The sequence below is a fragment of the Pelobates fuscus genome, chromosome 1, assembly GCF_036172605.1.
Source record: "Pelobates fuscus isolate aPelFus1 chromosome 1, aPelFus1.pri, whole genome shotgun sequence".
Taxonomy (NCBI): domain Eukaryota; kingdom Metazoa; phylum Chordata; class Amphibia; order Anura; family Pelobatidae; genus Pelobates; species Pelobates fuscus.
In genome coordinates, this window is record NC_086317.1 from 70,926,773 (window position 1) to 70,939,937 (window position 13,165).

Genomic DNA, 13,165 nt, shown 5'->3' on the forward strand with positions numbered 1-13,165 from the left:
TTACCTCCTTACTGAAAGACCTTAAAAATATGGGACTAGAACAAACACAATTAGAAGGTATATTAAGTATTTGAAAGCCAGTTTGCCACTTACCATGGAAAACGTAAAGAAAAGCCAATGTTAGCAGTCTCTACAGAAAGCAATTGCTTTTACCCATAAGTATACCTGGGAAACACAGATTGCTGTCCCAGAGGTTTCCATGTTACTGATTTGTTTTCTTTCTACTAGAGCAGTAAGGTTTTCTGCCTGAAATTGGGCCAAGATGCTGTAATTTTTGGCAAATATCTTCTGGAGATTGAGCACATTAGACACCCTTCTCCATGCATGAGAGTTATAGCTATTTGTTTATACACAGGGTTTGAGGTACAAACTCTGAGAATTCCATAGATTGCCATCAGTAGGGACGGAGATGGATGGAAATGTGGCCTAGGTAAGGCTTATAAAGACTAAAAGAACACCCTGGTCAAGTACGACATTTCACAGAGCTGTGAAGTGCCAGAGGATTTAACAGATATCTGTGGCTCTTTCATATGTGCACTTGTAGCAATTGATTTCTCAAAACGGTGGGAAAACTGAGAATGGGAAAAAAAAAACTTACTATCTAGCTTGCCATTTCAGGTCTTAAAACAAGTTAATTTATTTCATAACTCAGGAATGCTATACATACCAGAATTAACATCATTAGTTAAGAACCAAGGAGGGATATAACAACCCCTGGCACTCAGTTTGGGCTTTATTAGTGAAGTGCAGATGGTACTCTTCTCGTTACAGTGAGCAAGGTGTCCACATGTAGATTAACCTTTTAATCTGATCCCTGAGTTCTACTTTTGCATATTACATGAATTGTGCCAAACCAGGTGGTATGTAATATTCACATTGCGGCAAAGAGTATTCCACAGGAACTTTTTTATTTTTATTTGAATTTTATTAAAAAGCATGCAAAAAAATCAACTCAAATTTTGAAAAAACAACCATTGCCCATTTTAACACTAATTGATTCTCTCTGCCAGTCTGTGGTGTGTACATGCTGCTGTGCATCATTACCCGTGTTCTCCTGACAACATGTGCAAGTCAAGCTGTCTGAAAAAAAGAATTGCCACCTTAAAAGTGCCATCTGGAGGCACATTGTGCATTAAAGATGAGATAAAGCCAGGGTTTGTTTACTCCTGGAACAGAGAACAGCCAGGAGCTGGTCTTATGGCAACAAATCTGGGATATTATTCAGCCAGATGTAATTTGGAAGATCAAACTGCTCCCAAACTAAGGAGTGGTGTTTCCTGTCTTGCACGGGAAAGTCTCACATTGCATTCTATAAATAGACCCCCTAACACACACACACCCATACCTCCACCATACAAGAGCCATCCATGTCTAGTCTAGCAAAGCCCTATTTTTAAACGTATTCATAAGTTAAAACGTTCCATTAACCTGACTACGAAAAGCTTTCAAACATCAAAATGGCAAATGTTTTAACCCTATAACGACATGACTTTAACTGGGACAACTATGTTATTCATAGTTATGCCTATCCATGAATGGGTTAATATTTGACAAAGGTGAATGCAATGCAGCAAAAATGACAAACAACCAACGCACATTCATGCTCACCAACCTGTGGCAGTCAACATATTGGGCTTTTTACCTTGAATGCAAACAACAAAAGCTATTTTGATATGGCTATAAAATATTTTGTAGTGCAAATATAGATTATAATGAAAGCATATTGAAGCATATTGATTTCCATTTCCATTTTCCTTAAGGACCAAACTTCTGGAATAAAAGGGAATCATGACATGTCACACATGTCATGTGTCCTTAAGGGGTTAAATAACAAATGGCCTGACAAACTGATATGGGGGGTGTTTGGCTAGACTAATCGGAGAGCACTATTTATGCATCGGTCAGAGAATGAGATCAGAGTGGGTGTATGCAAGGGGTCTGGCAGGTACACCCTTATTCAGGGTCACATTGTTTGGGTTTAGCTTGTTATTGTTTCAAAGAAAAAATTCCGATCACTAGTGGAAAATAACATAGTAGCTCATTTTATTGATTTCCATTTTCAATGTTATTTTTTTTTACTCTCAGTTCATGCCATAATATAATGTAGTGTGCATGCCTAAAAAGACATTCCAAACATGTGCCTCTTCAATATGCTGCTTATAACTGCAGTAACATATCTTCCATGTTAGTTGGCCAAAGGTGGACTTCCCATAAACCCATATTCAGAATAATACATACAATAAAACCAAAAATAAAACTTTGGTGTAATGGAGAACAAGCATTTAAATGGTCATGTAAACATTCCCTAAAAACATCCATTAAATCCCTTCCCATTCACCGATTCCGCCAACATTCAGCCAGAAACAAGATTAGAGGAGTGTCCATGCCGATCCCCTTCTAATCACGACAACAGCCAGATGAATCAATTGGGGTCCTTTCGGTGCATGCAGACCACATGGTTTGTCAATGTCATCACGAACCACATGGGTCACGTGGTCTGCTATGTCAGGGAGTCCAACTTTATTTGCTATCAGAGGAGCTTCTGAAACCGAATGTAAGTTGGTGGAAACGTGTTCATTATTTAGATCAAATGTTCAATTTGACATCTTGCTTCATGGAAAAGATTCCATGTAACAAATCTGTAACTAAAAACAAATTGTTAGCTCATGCAGAAATGTGAGTGGCGAAACGCGTAGGGCTTGGTCATGTCATTGTTTGTTCTTTTATAGGTTGGCTGCATCTCAAAATGTTGTATATAAAATATTTTGTGTGTCAGGTGTGAGGAACCAATCTTTTATCGTGTTAAGTATTTCGATTTTTACATGCCTTTTGATGTTAAACATGGCTGTAGTAAAATAGTTTGTGGTGCCAGGTCTGCTTCTCTAATCATGTGTTTAGTCCAAGCCTTTTGAACTATGACTGCCTGCAATTCCAGCTCAGTTATAACATGTGGAATTAACCAGTGTTGGCAGACTGACATTTACAGTAGTAGGAGATTAATCTTACTGACCCTGATAACAGGCTATCAGCAGATTCCAAGCTTGTGTTGCGTATACACTGTTGCACTAGCTAGACATTCATTTTTTTTCCTGTTATTTTTAAAAGCAGTTACAGACTTTCTGCACTAATATCTGTGCTTGCAAGCTACATTTACCAAGGGGGTAACCATTTTAAAAGATTTGTGTGTGTGTTGTTTACATGACTTAGCTATAGAGAAATTTAAACAGACAGTCAAAGCATCATAATCACAATAGCCCATTGTAGTGGTTATGGTGATTGCAGGCAAAGGCTGCGGTCCTCTGATTCTTTATCGAACTGTGTTCATAAATGGTTTGTTAAAAATACATAACAACTAAAAGTACAATATGGTGGTTATCAGCTTATTTAGCAGTCCCACTCAGAAAATTCATGGGATTAAACATCTCTACACTGAAATGAGCGACTCCTGATCGTAAAGTAAATACTTGGTCAGGAGTGGGTCTTGTTACTTTGGCATTTGCCTATGTAAAGAAAAGTATATATAAGTATTGTTTTTTGTTTGTTTATCATTTTACTGTGTGTTGCAGAATTAGGGCAGTTGACAATTCCTGCTTACTGGGTTCCATTAATATTCTCAGCTGCAAAGCGTAGTCGCTGCCTAGCAGTGTAACTCCCACTAATAGTAGGCAGAATCGGGCATGTCCTGTACTGCACAGACATTAGAGGCTCTGCACTGTGGGATCTACAGAACATTTTATTTTATTTATAAAATATTTTACCAGGATGGATACATTGAGACTTCTCTTGTTTTCAAGTATGACATAAACGTCATCTTGAAATAAATAATATATATATTCGTAAATAAAAAGCATCATACAAGTATAAATACAAGAAAAATATACAATAAGGGAAAGAGTGGGAGGGACTGGAGGGGAAGAGTTCTGTTTAAACATGTTGTGTCTCAGAAGGATGCATTTCATGGTCTGAAGTCTTATCAAAAGAGACTAGTGGATTGTATTGTCCAAGTTAGCGTGAAAGAATCAGGGGAAACAGACTTGGGGCTGGATCGTCTGGGTAGGTTGGGGTGGGGTGCATTCAAAACGCGAGTGTTTTGCGATTATATAATGGAGCTGCATTTAAAAGAGGCCATCTTCTAGGGTAGACCAGTACTTAAGTTTAGGGGACTATCCCAGTTATAGTCCGCAAAGTAATGATGACCTTGACTACCATCATGCCCAGTAAAGCCTAGTCTGATTGTGAGGGATGGGAGTCCTAGCTCTGCACAGCTTGGCATCCCCTATTGCTATTTTACAGACATCATTTTTTTTTTAAAAGTAATTGGAGCCCTTCTGTAAAAGTAATATTACATGACTGCCTTAAGTGATGCATATGTTATAATTGTCTTTAATTAAAAGGGTGGGTAAGATTCCCTAATAATATTTGTGGTGTATTGTTGTTAGAAACACATCCAGGAACATGTCTGACATTAACTGAACAAGATGTCTTTCCTTCGATTAATAAATCATACACATAAAGCCTTAATACACACTTACAGGCCACGTAAAAGACCACTAAATTCACAAAGTCTACTTCATCTCAATGGAGTTATCTGGGGACAGTTGCCCTATCCTTCAGTGATGCAGTTATCTGGAATTGACCAGGAAAATTAAATGAACACTATAGTCACCAGAACAAGTACAACTTAATGTAGTTGTTCTGGTGAGTATAATCATTACCTGCAGGCAGTTGCATGCAAACACTGCCTTTTCAAAGAAAAAACTGTGTTTACATTGCCCCCTAAGGATACCTCCTGTGGAGGTGCTTCCTGGGGCAGTGCTGCACAGTAGACAGCACTGCCATTTAGCGTCTTCACTCTCTACATGGAGACGCTGAATTTTCCTCATAGAGATACATTGATTCAATTAATTTCTATGAGAAGGTGCTGATTGGGCAAAACAGTGTTTGGCTCCGCCCTCAGTCTGCCTCCTTGCTTATTTCAGCTAATCCAATGCTTTCACTAAGGAGGCGGATTTAGGGCGGGCTAGTGCCGACAGACCCACGCGGCGCTGGAAATAAAGTGAATTTAACCCCTTCTAAAGGGGGAAAGGGGGGGAAAGCCACCTAAATGATGGTTTTAACACTATATGGTCAGTAATACATGGTTGTGTTCTTAACCCTATAGTGCTCCTTCGATATTTTCCTGAAATGAACTGAATTGGAAAATCTTTCCAGTCTGGATATTTTCTCTTAAAATGTACAAGTCCCTGGTTTTGTTTAGATGATTTACAGTGTAGTGAATAATCTGCGTATAGCTCTATAAACCTCGCAAAATTTATCGAGTGAGGTCGTAATGTGGGTTTGAAAATTCTAAAGGATTTAGAGCATAACCGTTACATTTCAATGAGTAAGCCCGAACTTGTGCTTCATAGAAATGTAAATTCCTCATTCCAACTACGGGAAATGCTCATGAATGTAAACAAGTGAAAGTCTTCTTATGCACAACTTCTCAGGAAATACAGCTAATTGCGAAACTGTAAGGAATAAATCTCAACAACATAAATGTTAAGGAAACTGTGCAGCTACTCTTGGTTTGTATTAAACCCTTCAGCAAATTATATTTGTATGAATTTTTCATATTTTCTTCTTTTTTTTTTTTTTACGAAAGCACTAGATTCATCAAAAAATATTTTTGCTCAGTGCACTAGATCTCATGACTATTAAAAATTGTTCATAGTTAAATATCCCTTTTTAAAAATACTAGTTATACCAAGTCATTAGAAATAAACATTTTTTGTAGCCAAAATAAGAGGAATGCATGAAAATTAGAAATATTTGTCAACTAATCATTTAGAGATCCATAAAGGGACACTCCAGACCCCTATAGCACCTTAGCTTGCTGAAAAGTTTTATGTGTGAAGTGTGTCCTCTTTTTCATTTTTTTAAATGTACAGATTTCAATGGAAATTGACACTTTAATAAATTATCATTATAAGTTACACACCTTTAGCTTTTAAGCAGACAATCAGTCCTATTACTTCCTGGTTTTGTTTGCTCGATAGAGCTAAACTCAAGAGGCAGCAATTGCTCAGAGCATCTGCCTTGCAAAGACTTCTCATTGAGCTGTATTGGGAAGTCAGTGATTGGACAGCTACAGAAAGTCTGGGTGGGGTTAAAAGGGGAGGGCTTGCAAATGCAGCAGACAAGAGAACTACAGGTTTTACAAGCTATTTTAGATTTACCCACAATAAAAAAAATGCATAATTAAATGCATCTAAGCTTTCATTTGGGTTATATCTACTAAACAGTGATTTTTTATTTATTTTGTATTTGGTTAGTGGAGTGTCCCTTTAACTGTAAATTAACAGTAAGTCACAATAGGGGTTAAAGTTAGCTAGTAGTTGTTGCGCCTTTGTTTATTTCATTTTTACTCCTCTATTTGAATTTAAATGAAATGCACAGTGGTTCTGACAAAATTTGGCAGCAAATACAAAGCCTTTATGTCCCACAATTCCTCTTGCATGGACCATAGACTTAAGGCATCACAGGAATATGAAGCCTGGGGCATTAGAGTAGATAACTGGAAGCTCAGCAGAGGTAGATGCATTTTTTATACATCCCACCGCAGTATACCTTATCTCTGTAAATGATTTAGCAGCATTTCTTGCAGTGAGGAAATGAGTCACTGTCTGTCACTAACAGAAAAGTGACACATCCACAGGCTATTTGACATATACTCCTGTCAGTGACAATCACATCTGAATTTATACAGTCTAGGGACTATATTATACACCAGTGATAACAGTGTAGCAAGTTCTCAAACCTTTAGAATGGGCTATTGAATTTAAAGCTGTTTGAAGATGAAGAAAGATGTGTGTAAGTTTTCTAGAACATGGAATGATTGAAATACTTTGTAACGTCGTGTATTATTTGGGTTCACTGAGTGTGAGATGTGTTTTGTTCTAGGCTGTTTCTCATCCACCGTTTCTATTTCCTCTTTTCAGACTGTGAGTATAAACAAAGCCATAAACACTCAAGAAGCTGCCGTGAAGGAAAAACATGCAAGGAATATCCTTTCCACATCCCCAATAAGTGTCAAAGCGACCAGCATTCAAAAGTTCCTTGTGTACAAGGTTGAGGTCGCAATAGGTAGGATTTGCTAAAAATGCTGCCAAATCAAAGGATGAAGCAGGCCACGTGCACAAAGGGTTTTACTCACTAAATTTGGAATTGTGGAACATTCACAGTTAATTGCCAGGTTTAGGCCAAAAAAAGATAAATGGGAAGAATACGTCAGCAGGGACTTTTTTTTTCGAACTTGGCAGTTTTGGTCTAACATTTTCAGTTTCCTTGTAAATTCTCAATAATTCTGGTTTAGAGAATAAAAATCCTTACTGCTCATTGCCTGCTGCATCTGCAGATTTGGAAGTGATGAACAGCAAGTTTTAACCCTTTCGTGTAGTAAATACTTGTGTTAATGGCACACGAGGGGTTAATTCTTGTTAATGAACTAGCGGAGGGTATAAAACACACAAGGATTTATATCCCGACGGGACAGAGCTGGCAGCCTGCAAGGCTATTTCTGGAAACCGGATTCATATTTTACTTATTCATAAAAACATGCAACTTTAAAAGAACAGTGGGAGGAAACTGCTTCCGACTGTGCAGTCAGGAACACAAACACGTTGTCATTAAATCGGTTACATAAATTGCCTTCTTCTCCAGTTTTAACCTTCTCCGCTAGCTCTTTGATGTTGTTTTTCTATTTTTATTTTACTTAATTTGCTTTAAATGTTTTGCAAGGGCAGGCTGTTTTAAAGGTATGTTTTGCCTGGCAATCCAGCAGTTAATGGCAGCTGTAATTTTTTCCCTCTGTGCTGTTAAAGATACAGTATTTTATTGATCATGTGTCCGAGAAGCGGTTAGGTAATCTTTTCTGGTGTCTTGATGTATGATCGTGGCCATTTAATGCGCCATTAGGACATATGCTGAGGTTTTTAATGGTTGATCCCTACTCGCTCTGCACAAATTAACTATACGTTTAAAAATCTCCCCTCTTCAACACAAACCAAAAGTACTGTTAGTTACATAACAGGGGAAGGGGGGGAGAGGGAGGAGGGGAGAGGTTATTCACTGGACTGAAAATTGTTGCAAATTAACAAGGGCATTTTAGGTTAAATTAACAGAATTATAGACATTCTCCATCACACCTATATTTCCAATTTGATTAATTTTGCCTAAAAATTTAAATTCCATTGACAGTGTTTTTTATGACTTCAGGTTTAATGAATACATTTAATTTGCCAAACACTGAACTGTGTCTGTTAAATCAGATCGCAAAATTTAGGCGAAACATCTCCAGTTGTCTCAGATGTTGCATCTGTGATACAGCGCAGTTTCTAGATCCTGCAGAATCACTTTCTAGGACAGCTCCTGTGGGCTTATCAGAATGGGGTGCTAAGATCTGGAGGCTGTTTTTGCAGTTCTCTCTGTCTCCCTGGTATACGGTAGCAGAGATGAAGGCGGTATGTTATATTATATCCCTGGACTTCCAGACGCTGTTAGAACAGGGCACAAAACGAGGAAACCAGAGAAGAGAGCCAGATACATTGATTTTGACGGCTGATAGAAAACAATTGGCCCATTTAGTCTGCTGTTTTCCAATCTAAAAGCACAGGCCTTAACCTTGGTTTTGTTTCCTGCTTAGGAAAGTAGCTTGCCTATTCAAAGCTTTTTTGAACTGTGTTAATATCTCACACCTCTGCTGGTGTATTGTGTCATGCATTTTCAACTCTTTCTGCAGAAATAGAAAAAAAACAAACAAAAAAAAACAACATATTCCATTGCGGTCCCTTAATACCCCAAGGGACTTATTCCTCTGGGGCTGGTGGTTGAGGAATCCCAGAGGGTTTCAGTTGTGAGTCATGTAAAAGCAGGCTCTCCCTGACATTGTTACTATGGTAAAGTTCTGCATAGGTCTCTTTGATGGTGCACCTTGCTTTGGTTACATTTTTTATTAGTGTGCCCTGCATGTAATGTCTAGTGTTCTTCACCACCAAACTCCACATATTTGCTAATACCTTGCAGAATTTGAAGGTATGAAATCATTTCAGAATTCATTGTTCAGATTCCATGTTTGGGCAAGATGTCTGAATTATTATTATTATTTTTTAATTTGGATAGATGAGCAGTTTTTCAGACCAGAGTGACTTAAGATTGCCACCCTGTTAGAGCACGGCCAGAGCATGCAATGAAATTGGTATTTACTTATATTACAAATCAATGCACATACAGTCTATGATATATGTATTCTGTTATTTCAGGTCAAAATAAAAAATTATGGCCATATTCTGTTAAGCGTCAGAGGTCTGTATCCGGCCCTGTTCTAGACAAAGATCTTTCATTAGGCTATTTTCATTTCTATTTGCCCTTATTTAGTAACATGATGCATTATCCACAGTATATCAGGCTAATGCTGTACTGTGACAGCTGGCCTAGTTTAAACAGTCCTGAAGCAATGCACTAAGATATGTGCAAATTTCTCTTCCTGTTAGTAGTGATCACAAAAAATTACAGCTTTTTCTCTTTAGTACCACGTAAGTTCTATACGTGTTTAAGCACACAAATATTGGTTTTATGTTGGTCCACACATTCCTATTAATCTGAGCCAGCCAGAAGCCAGCAAAAGTGCATAACATACTTGAAAACTATCAAAAGCTAAATTATCCTTCCTGGTTACATATAGTTGTTATTGTTATTTATTAGTATTGGTCACTTTTCAGTCTGGCTGTAGTGAATATAAGTGTTTGTTTCATGATTTTCTTGAGCATGTTTGTTTGTCCTTAACCCTGTAATTACCTTGCATCTTGGGGACACACCATGAGAAAGGGGCTCACACGTTCTGGGCAGCTGTCAACCGTCTGCCCTTATCCAGTAATGCCGTGCTGTGCTGGAAATTCTGCCACGTGTTCCACAAACTCCTCCGAGATGGCCATCCCAATGTAAGTACAGATTTCTTAATGCTCTGAATAACAGTGTTGAATGTACGAAGCAATCAGTTATCCATTCACAAATAAATAGTTGTTCACAGGTGGGCTTATGTCATTGTGATAATAATGGCCTGAAACTCACCCTGGGTTCTAATACACCATTCTAGGTCAGAGAATTCAGACTCTCTAGTCTTAAATATCAGCACCCCTTTATTTAATTCATGTCCATGGGGCTCTCAAATCTCAGTATATCCTTATAGTATCCCATCTGGAACCTTGCCCCACTAAAATGAATACACATCATTCCAAATATTTAATGTTACTTACTGTTAGAAAAGTAAGGTCTTAAGTTTTACTTTTCATAATAGAGGCATCTTACATCATTATCTGCCTATAAAAATTTTTATATATATTTATATTGCACTTGTATATTTATTTGAATGTATTTATTTTGTCATAAGTATACATACAGCACACTTAACACTGTATACTATAGTGTTAAAGGAACACATATGTGTATTCATAACGCTATTATGCCCTGTTAAGTTTTTAGGTTCCTGACCCCGCATTATAAGAAGTCAAATTGAGGCTTACTCACTTTTATTCTAATGCTGCGAGACTAATGATCTCAGCAAATCCTATGCTGTCCCAAAGGAAAGCATTTGGAAGCCAGTGCGCATGTGCGTCAAAACGCAACTATTTCCTGGGAAGTGCCACTAGTGACAGCCACCAGAGGCATTTAAATCCTGCAATGTTAACAGAAATGCAGGACACGGCGCCCAATTCATTGAAATGAAGCTGTTCGCTATGAAATTAAGTGTGCACTGTGTCCACTTACTGATGACATCTTTAAATGAAGTCTGTTCAGTTGAATTATGAGCAGGAACATATAACGGGTGTCTCACTATATAAACATCTAACGCAAACTACAATAAATTCATGGGCTCCCTTTTTGTGGACGAACTATAGAGACTTTTCCACGTGTTGTGCAAACCTGTCCTAATATGTCATTACAATGTATCTGAATATGTACATTGCTTTCTTTACTTTTTGCATGTCATATTTTTTTGACTTGTTTAAAAGAATAGCACTGTATTAATACTTACACTTAAGACCATTTGGAACTTAGAACAGCCCTTGGAAACATGGTTGCTGAGAGCATTTGTGCCATGAGAACTAATAAGGTTAATAAGTCCATCATGTTTTGTGTGACTTATGTAACAGCAGGGGTTCCAAAAAATAAGGTTATTTCCAAATGGTTTTATACTGTAGACATGAAGTGAGTTATGAATAAGAACTAATCTTGGCATATCAGTATTAATTAATTAATTAATTCATGATATGGCTTACTGTTTTAACATATGCTTTGGATTTCTCCAAAATTGCATGGACTTCCTATACGTGGTTATAAAAGGATTTTCCGTACTCGCCTTAATCACATAATCCTTAATCATATCTCTTTCCAGGTTCTAAAGGACTCCTTGCGTTATAAAAATGAACTCATCGACATGAGCCGCATGTGGGTAAGACACTCCAATGACAGAACTCTAGGAGAATGTAATGTCCAGTGCTGGGAGGAATTAACCTTACACTGAATGGGTTAAAGTTTTGGAGTTACTCGATAATAATAAAGTCGATATTCGGTATGTGATGAAGCCTTTCTCTTTTTCTCTCCTTTCCAAGGGCCATCTCAGTGAAGGGTATGGCCAGCTATGCAGCATATATCTCAAGCTGCTGAACACAAGAATGGAGTTTCACACAAAGGTGATAGAACATGTTTTGCGGCCTCTGCTTCCTGCTCCAGTGTATTTTCACACCAGCCTTATTCTTTCCTGCTTTCCACTTTTATTTCATGCTGCCAAAGGCTTCCTCTATTATGCACTCTTAGCTCGACAAACCCAAGCCTTGTTTCCTTGAAAAAATGCCACCCTCACCCAGTAAATTGCTGTTTTTTTGATGTTCTGTGCACCCAGAATCCCCGTTTCCCTGGCAACCTTCAGATGACTGACAGACAACTGGATGAAGCTGGGGAGAATGATGTGAATAATTTGTAAGTTTTTTTTTATATCTGTGTATCCTATTCCTGTAACCTCTTTACTAATTCTGTGATCTAAAGGACATTGGAAATCAATTGTCCATGAGAAACTCTTACATAAATTGCCAGTAGTATTCAGACACATTTAGGCATCCTGCGAACTAGTGTGCATGTGGCAAAATAGTATCTTGGATGCTAGTTTAACCCCTTAAGGGCCAAACTTCTGGAATAAAAGGGAATCATGGCATGTCACACATGTCATGTGTCCTTAAGGGGTTAACTGTGTTACTTTCACTTTCCAATTTTATCACCTCTGATTTTGAGATTCCTGTCACCTCAACTTTTGAATGATTCCCTCACACTTCCATAGAACTGTACTTCATTCTTTTACCATAATCTCCATGCTTCTAATCATTCTAAATGAGCTGAGTGAATCTTCAAATGCTCTAAGATTATGAATACCCCGTGCTGAAGAGTTTGGTAATCTCAATGTCTTAATTCCTGTTTTCAATGAAAACATAGTACGGAAAGTGTGAATTCATATTAATTGTTTGCCTGAGTAGAGACTCCTACACCTATGCACCCTAATTGTAAATATAAAGAGACCATATCTATAGAGAATCGTGCATATTCAAGCATTTAAACAAAGTGGACTTGGCAATATTTTGATATGTGTAGTATTTCTTTTAGGTTTGATGAAATAATTGAAGGTGTCCAAAAATATCCACGTCTACAATACCCAGTGGAAAAAGTGTAGCCATGTCTTTATACTTAATGAAACTTCTCAAAAAATATAAACTTGCCTTAATTTTCTCATTTGTTTTCAAAATGGACCCATAACTGACCCATTACACTGTGCTTGAGTTTTGCTTGTAGTGGCTGCATCCATGCCTATCTGCTGTTAAAATATCTCTGGACTCAGAAGCCATTGCCAAGTGTTAAAAGCTTTAATAAAAAGGATGCACTGGCCTTGTCATAAAACCTGGCTGCTGCTTACACTCTTTCTGAGTCTGCTGAAGTGATATCACACATTCCCCCATGCACATGTTTAAATGGACACTCCACTGCCCGAATACAAAATAAATAGAAATCACTGTTTAGTAGATATACCCCAAATGAAAACTTTTATGCATTTATTTATGCATTGTTTTATTGGAGTTATATC

At 37.7% G+C, this 13,165-nt stretch overlaps 1 protein-coding gene across 1 annotated transcript in view; it reads left to right on the forward strand.

The window, feature by feature from the left end:
• HIP1 (huntingtin interacting protein 1) overlaps positions 1 to 13,165 on the forward strand; it is a 93,599-nt gene that overhangs the window by 22,794 nt on the left and 57,640 nt on the right. Inside the window, exons 2-6 of the mRNA XM_063449719.1 lie at positions 6,981 to 7,044; positions 9,835 to 9,977; positions 11,432 to 11,488; positions 11,649 to 11,729; positions 11,939 to 12,015. Coding sequence (XP_063305789.1) covers positions 6,981 to 7,044; positions 9,835 to 9,977; positions 11,432 to 11,488; positions 11,649 to 11,729; positions 11,939 to 12,015 — 422 coding nt within the window. The remainder of the gene's footprint in view (positions 1 to 6,980; positions 7,045 to 9,834; positions 9,978 to 11,431; positions 11,489 to 11,648; positions 11,730 to 11,938; positions 12,016 to 13,165) is intronic.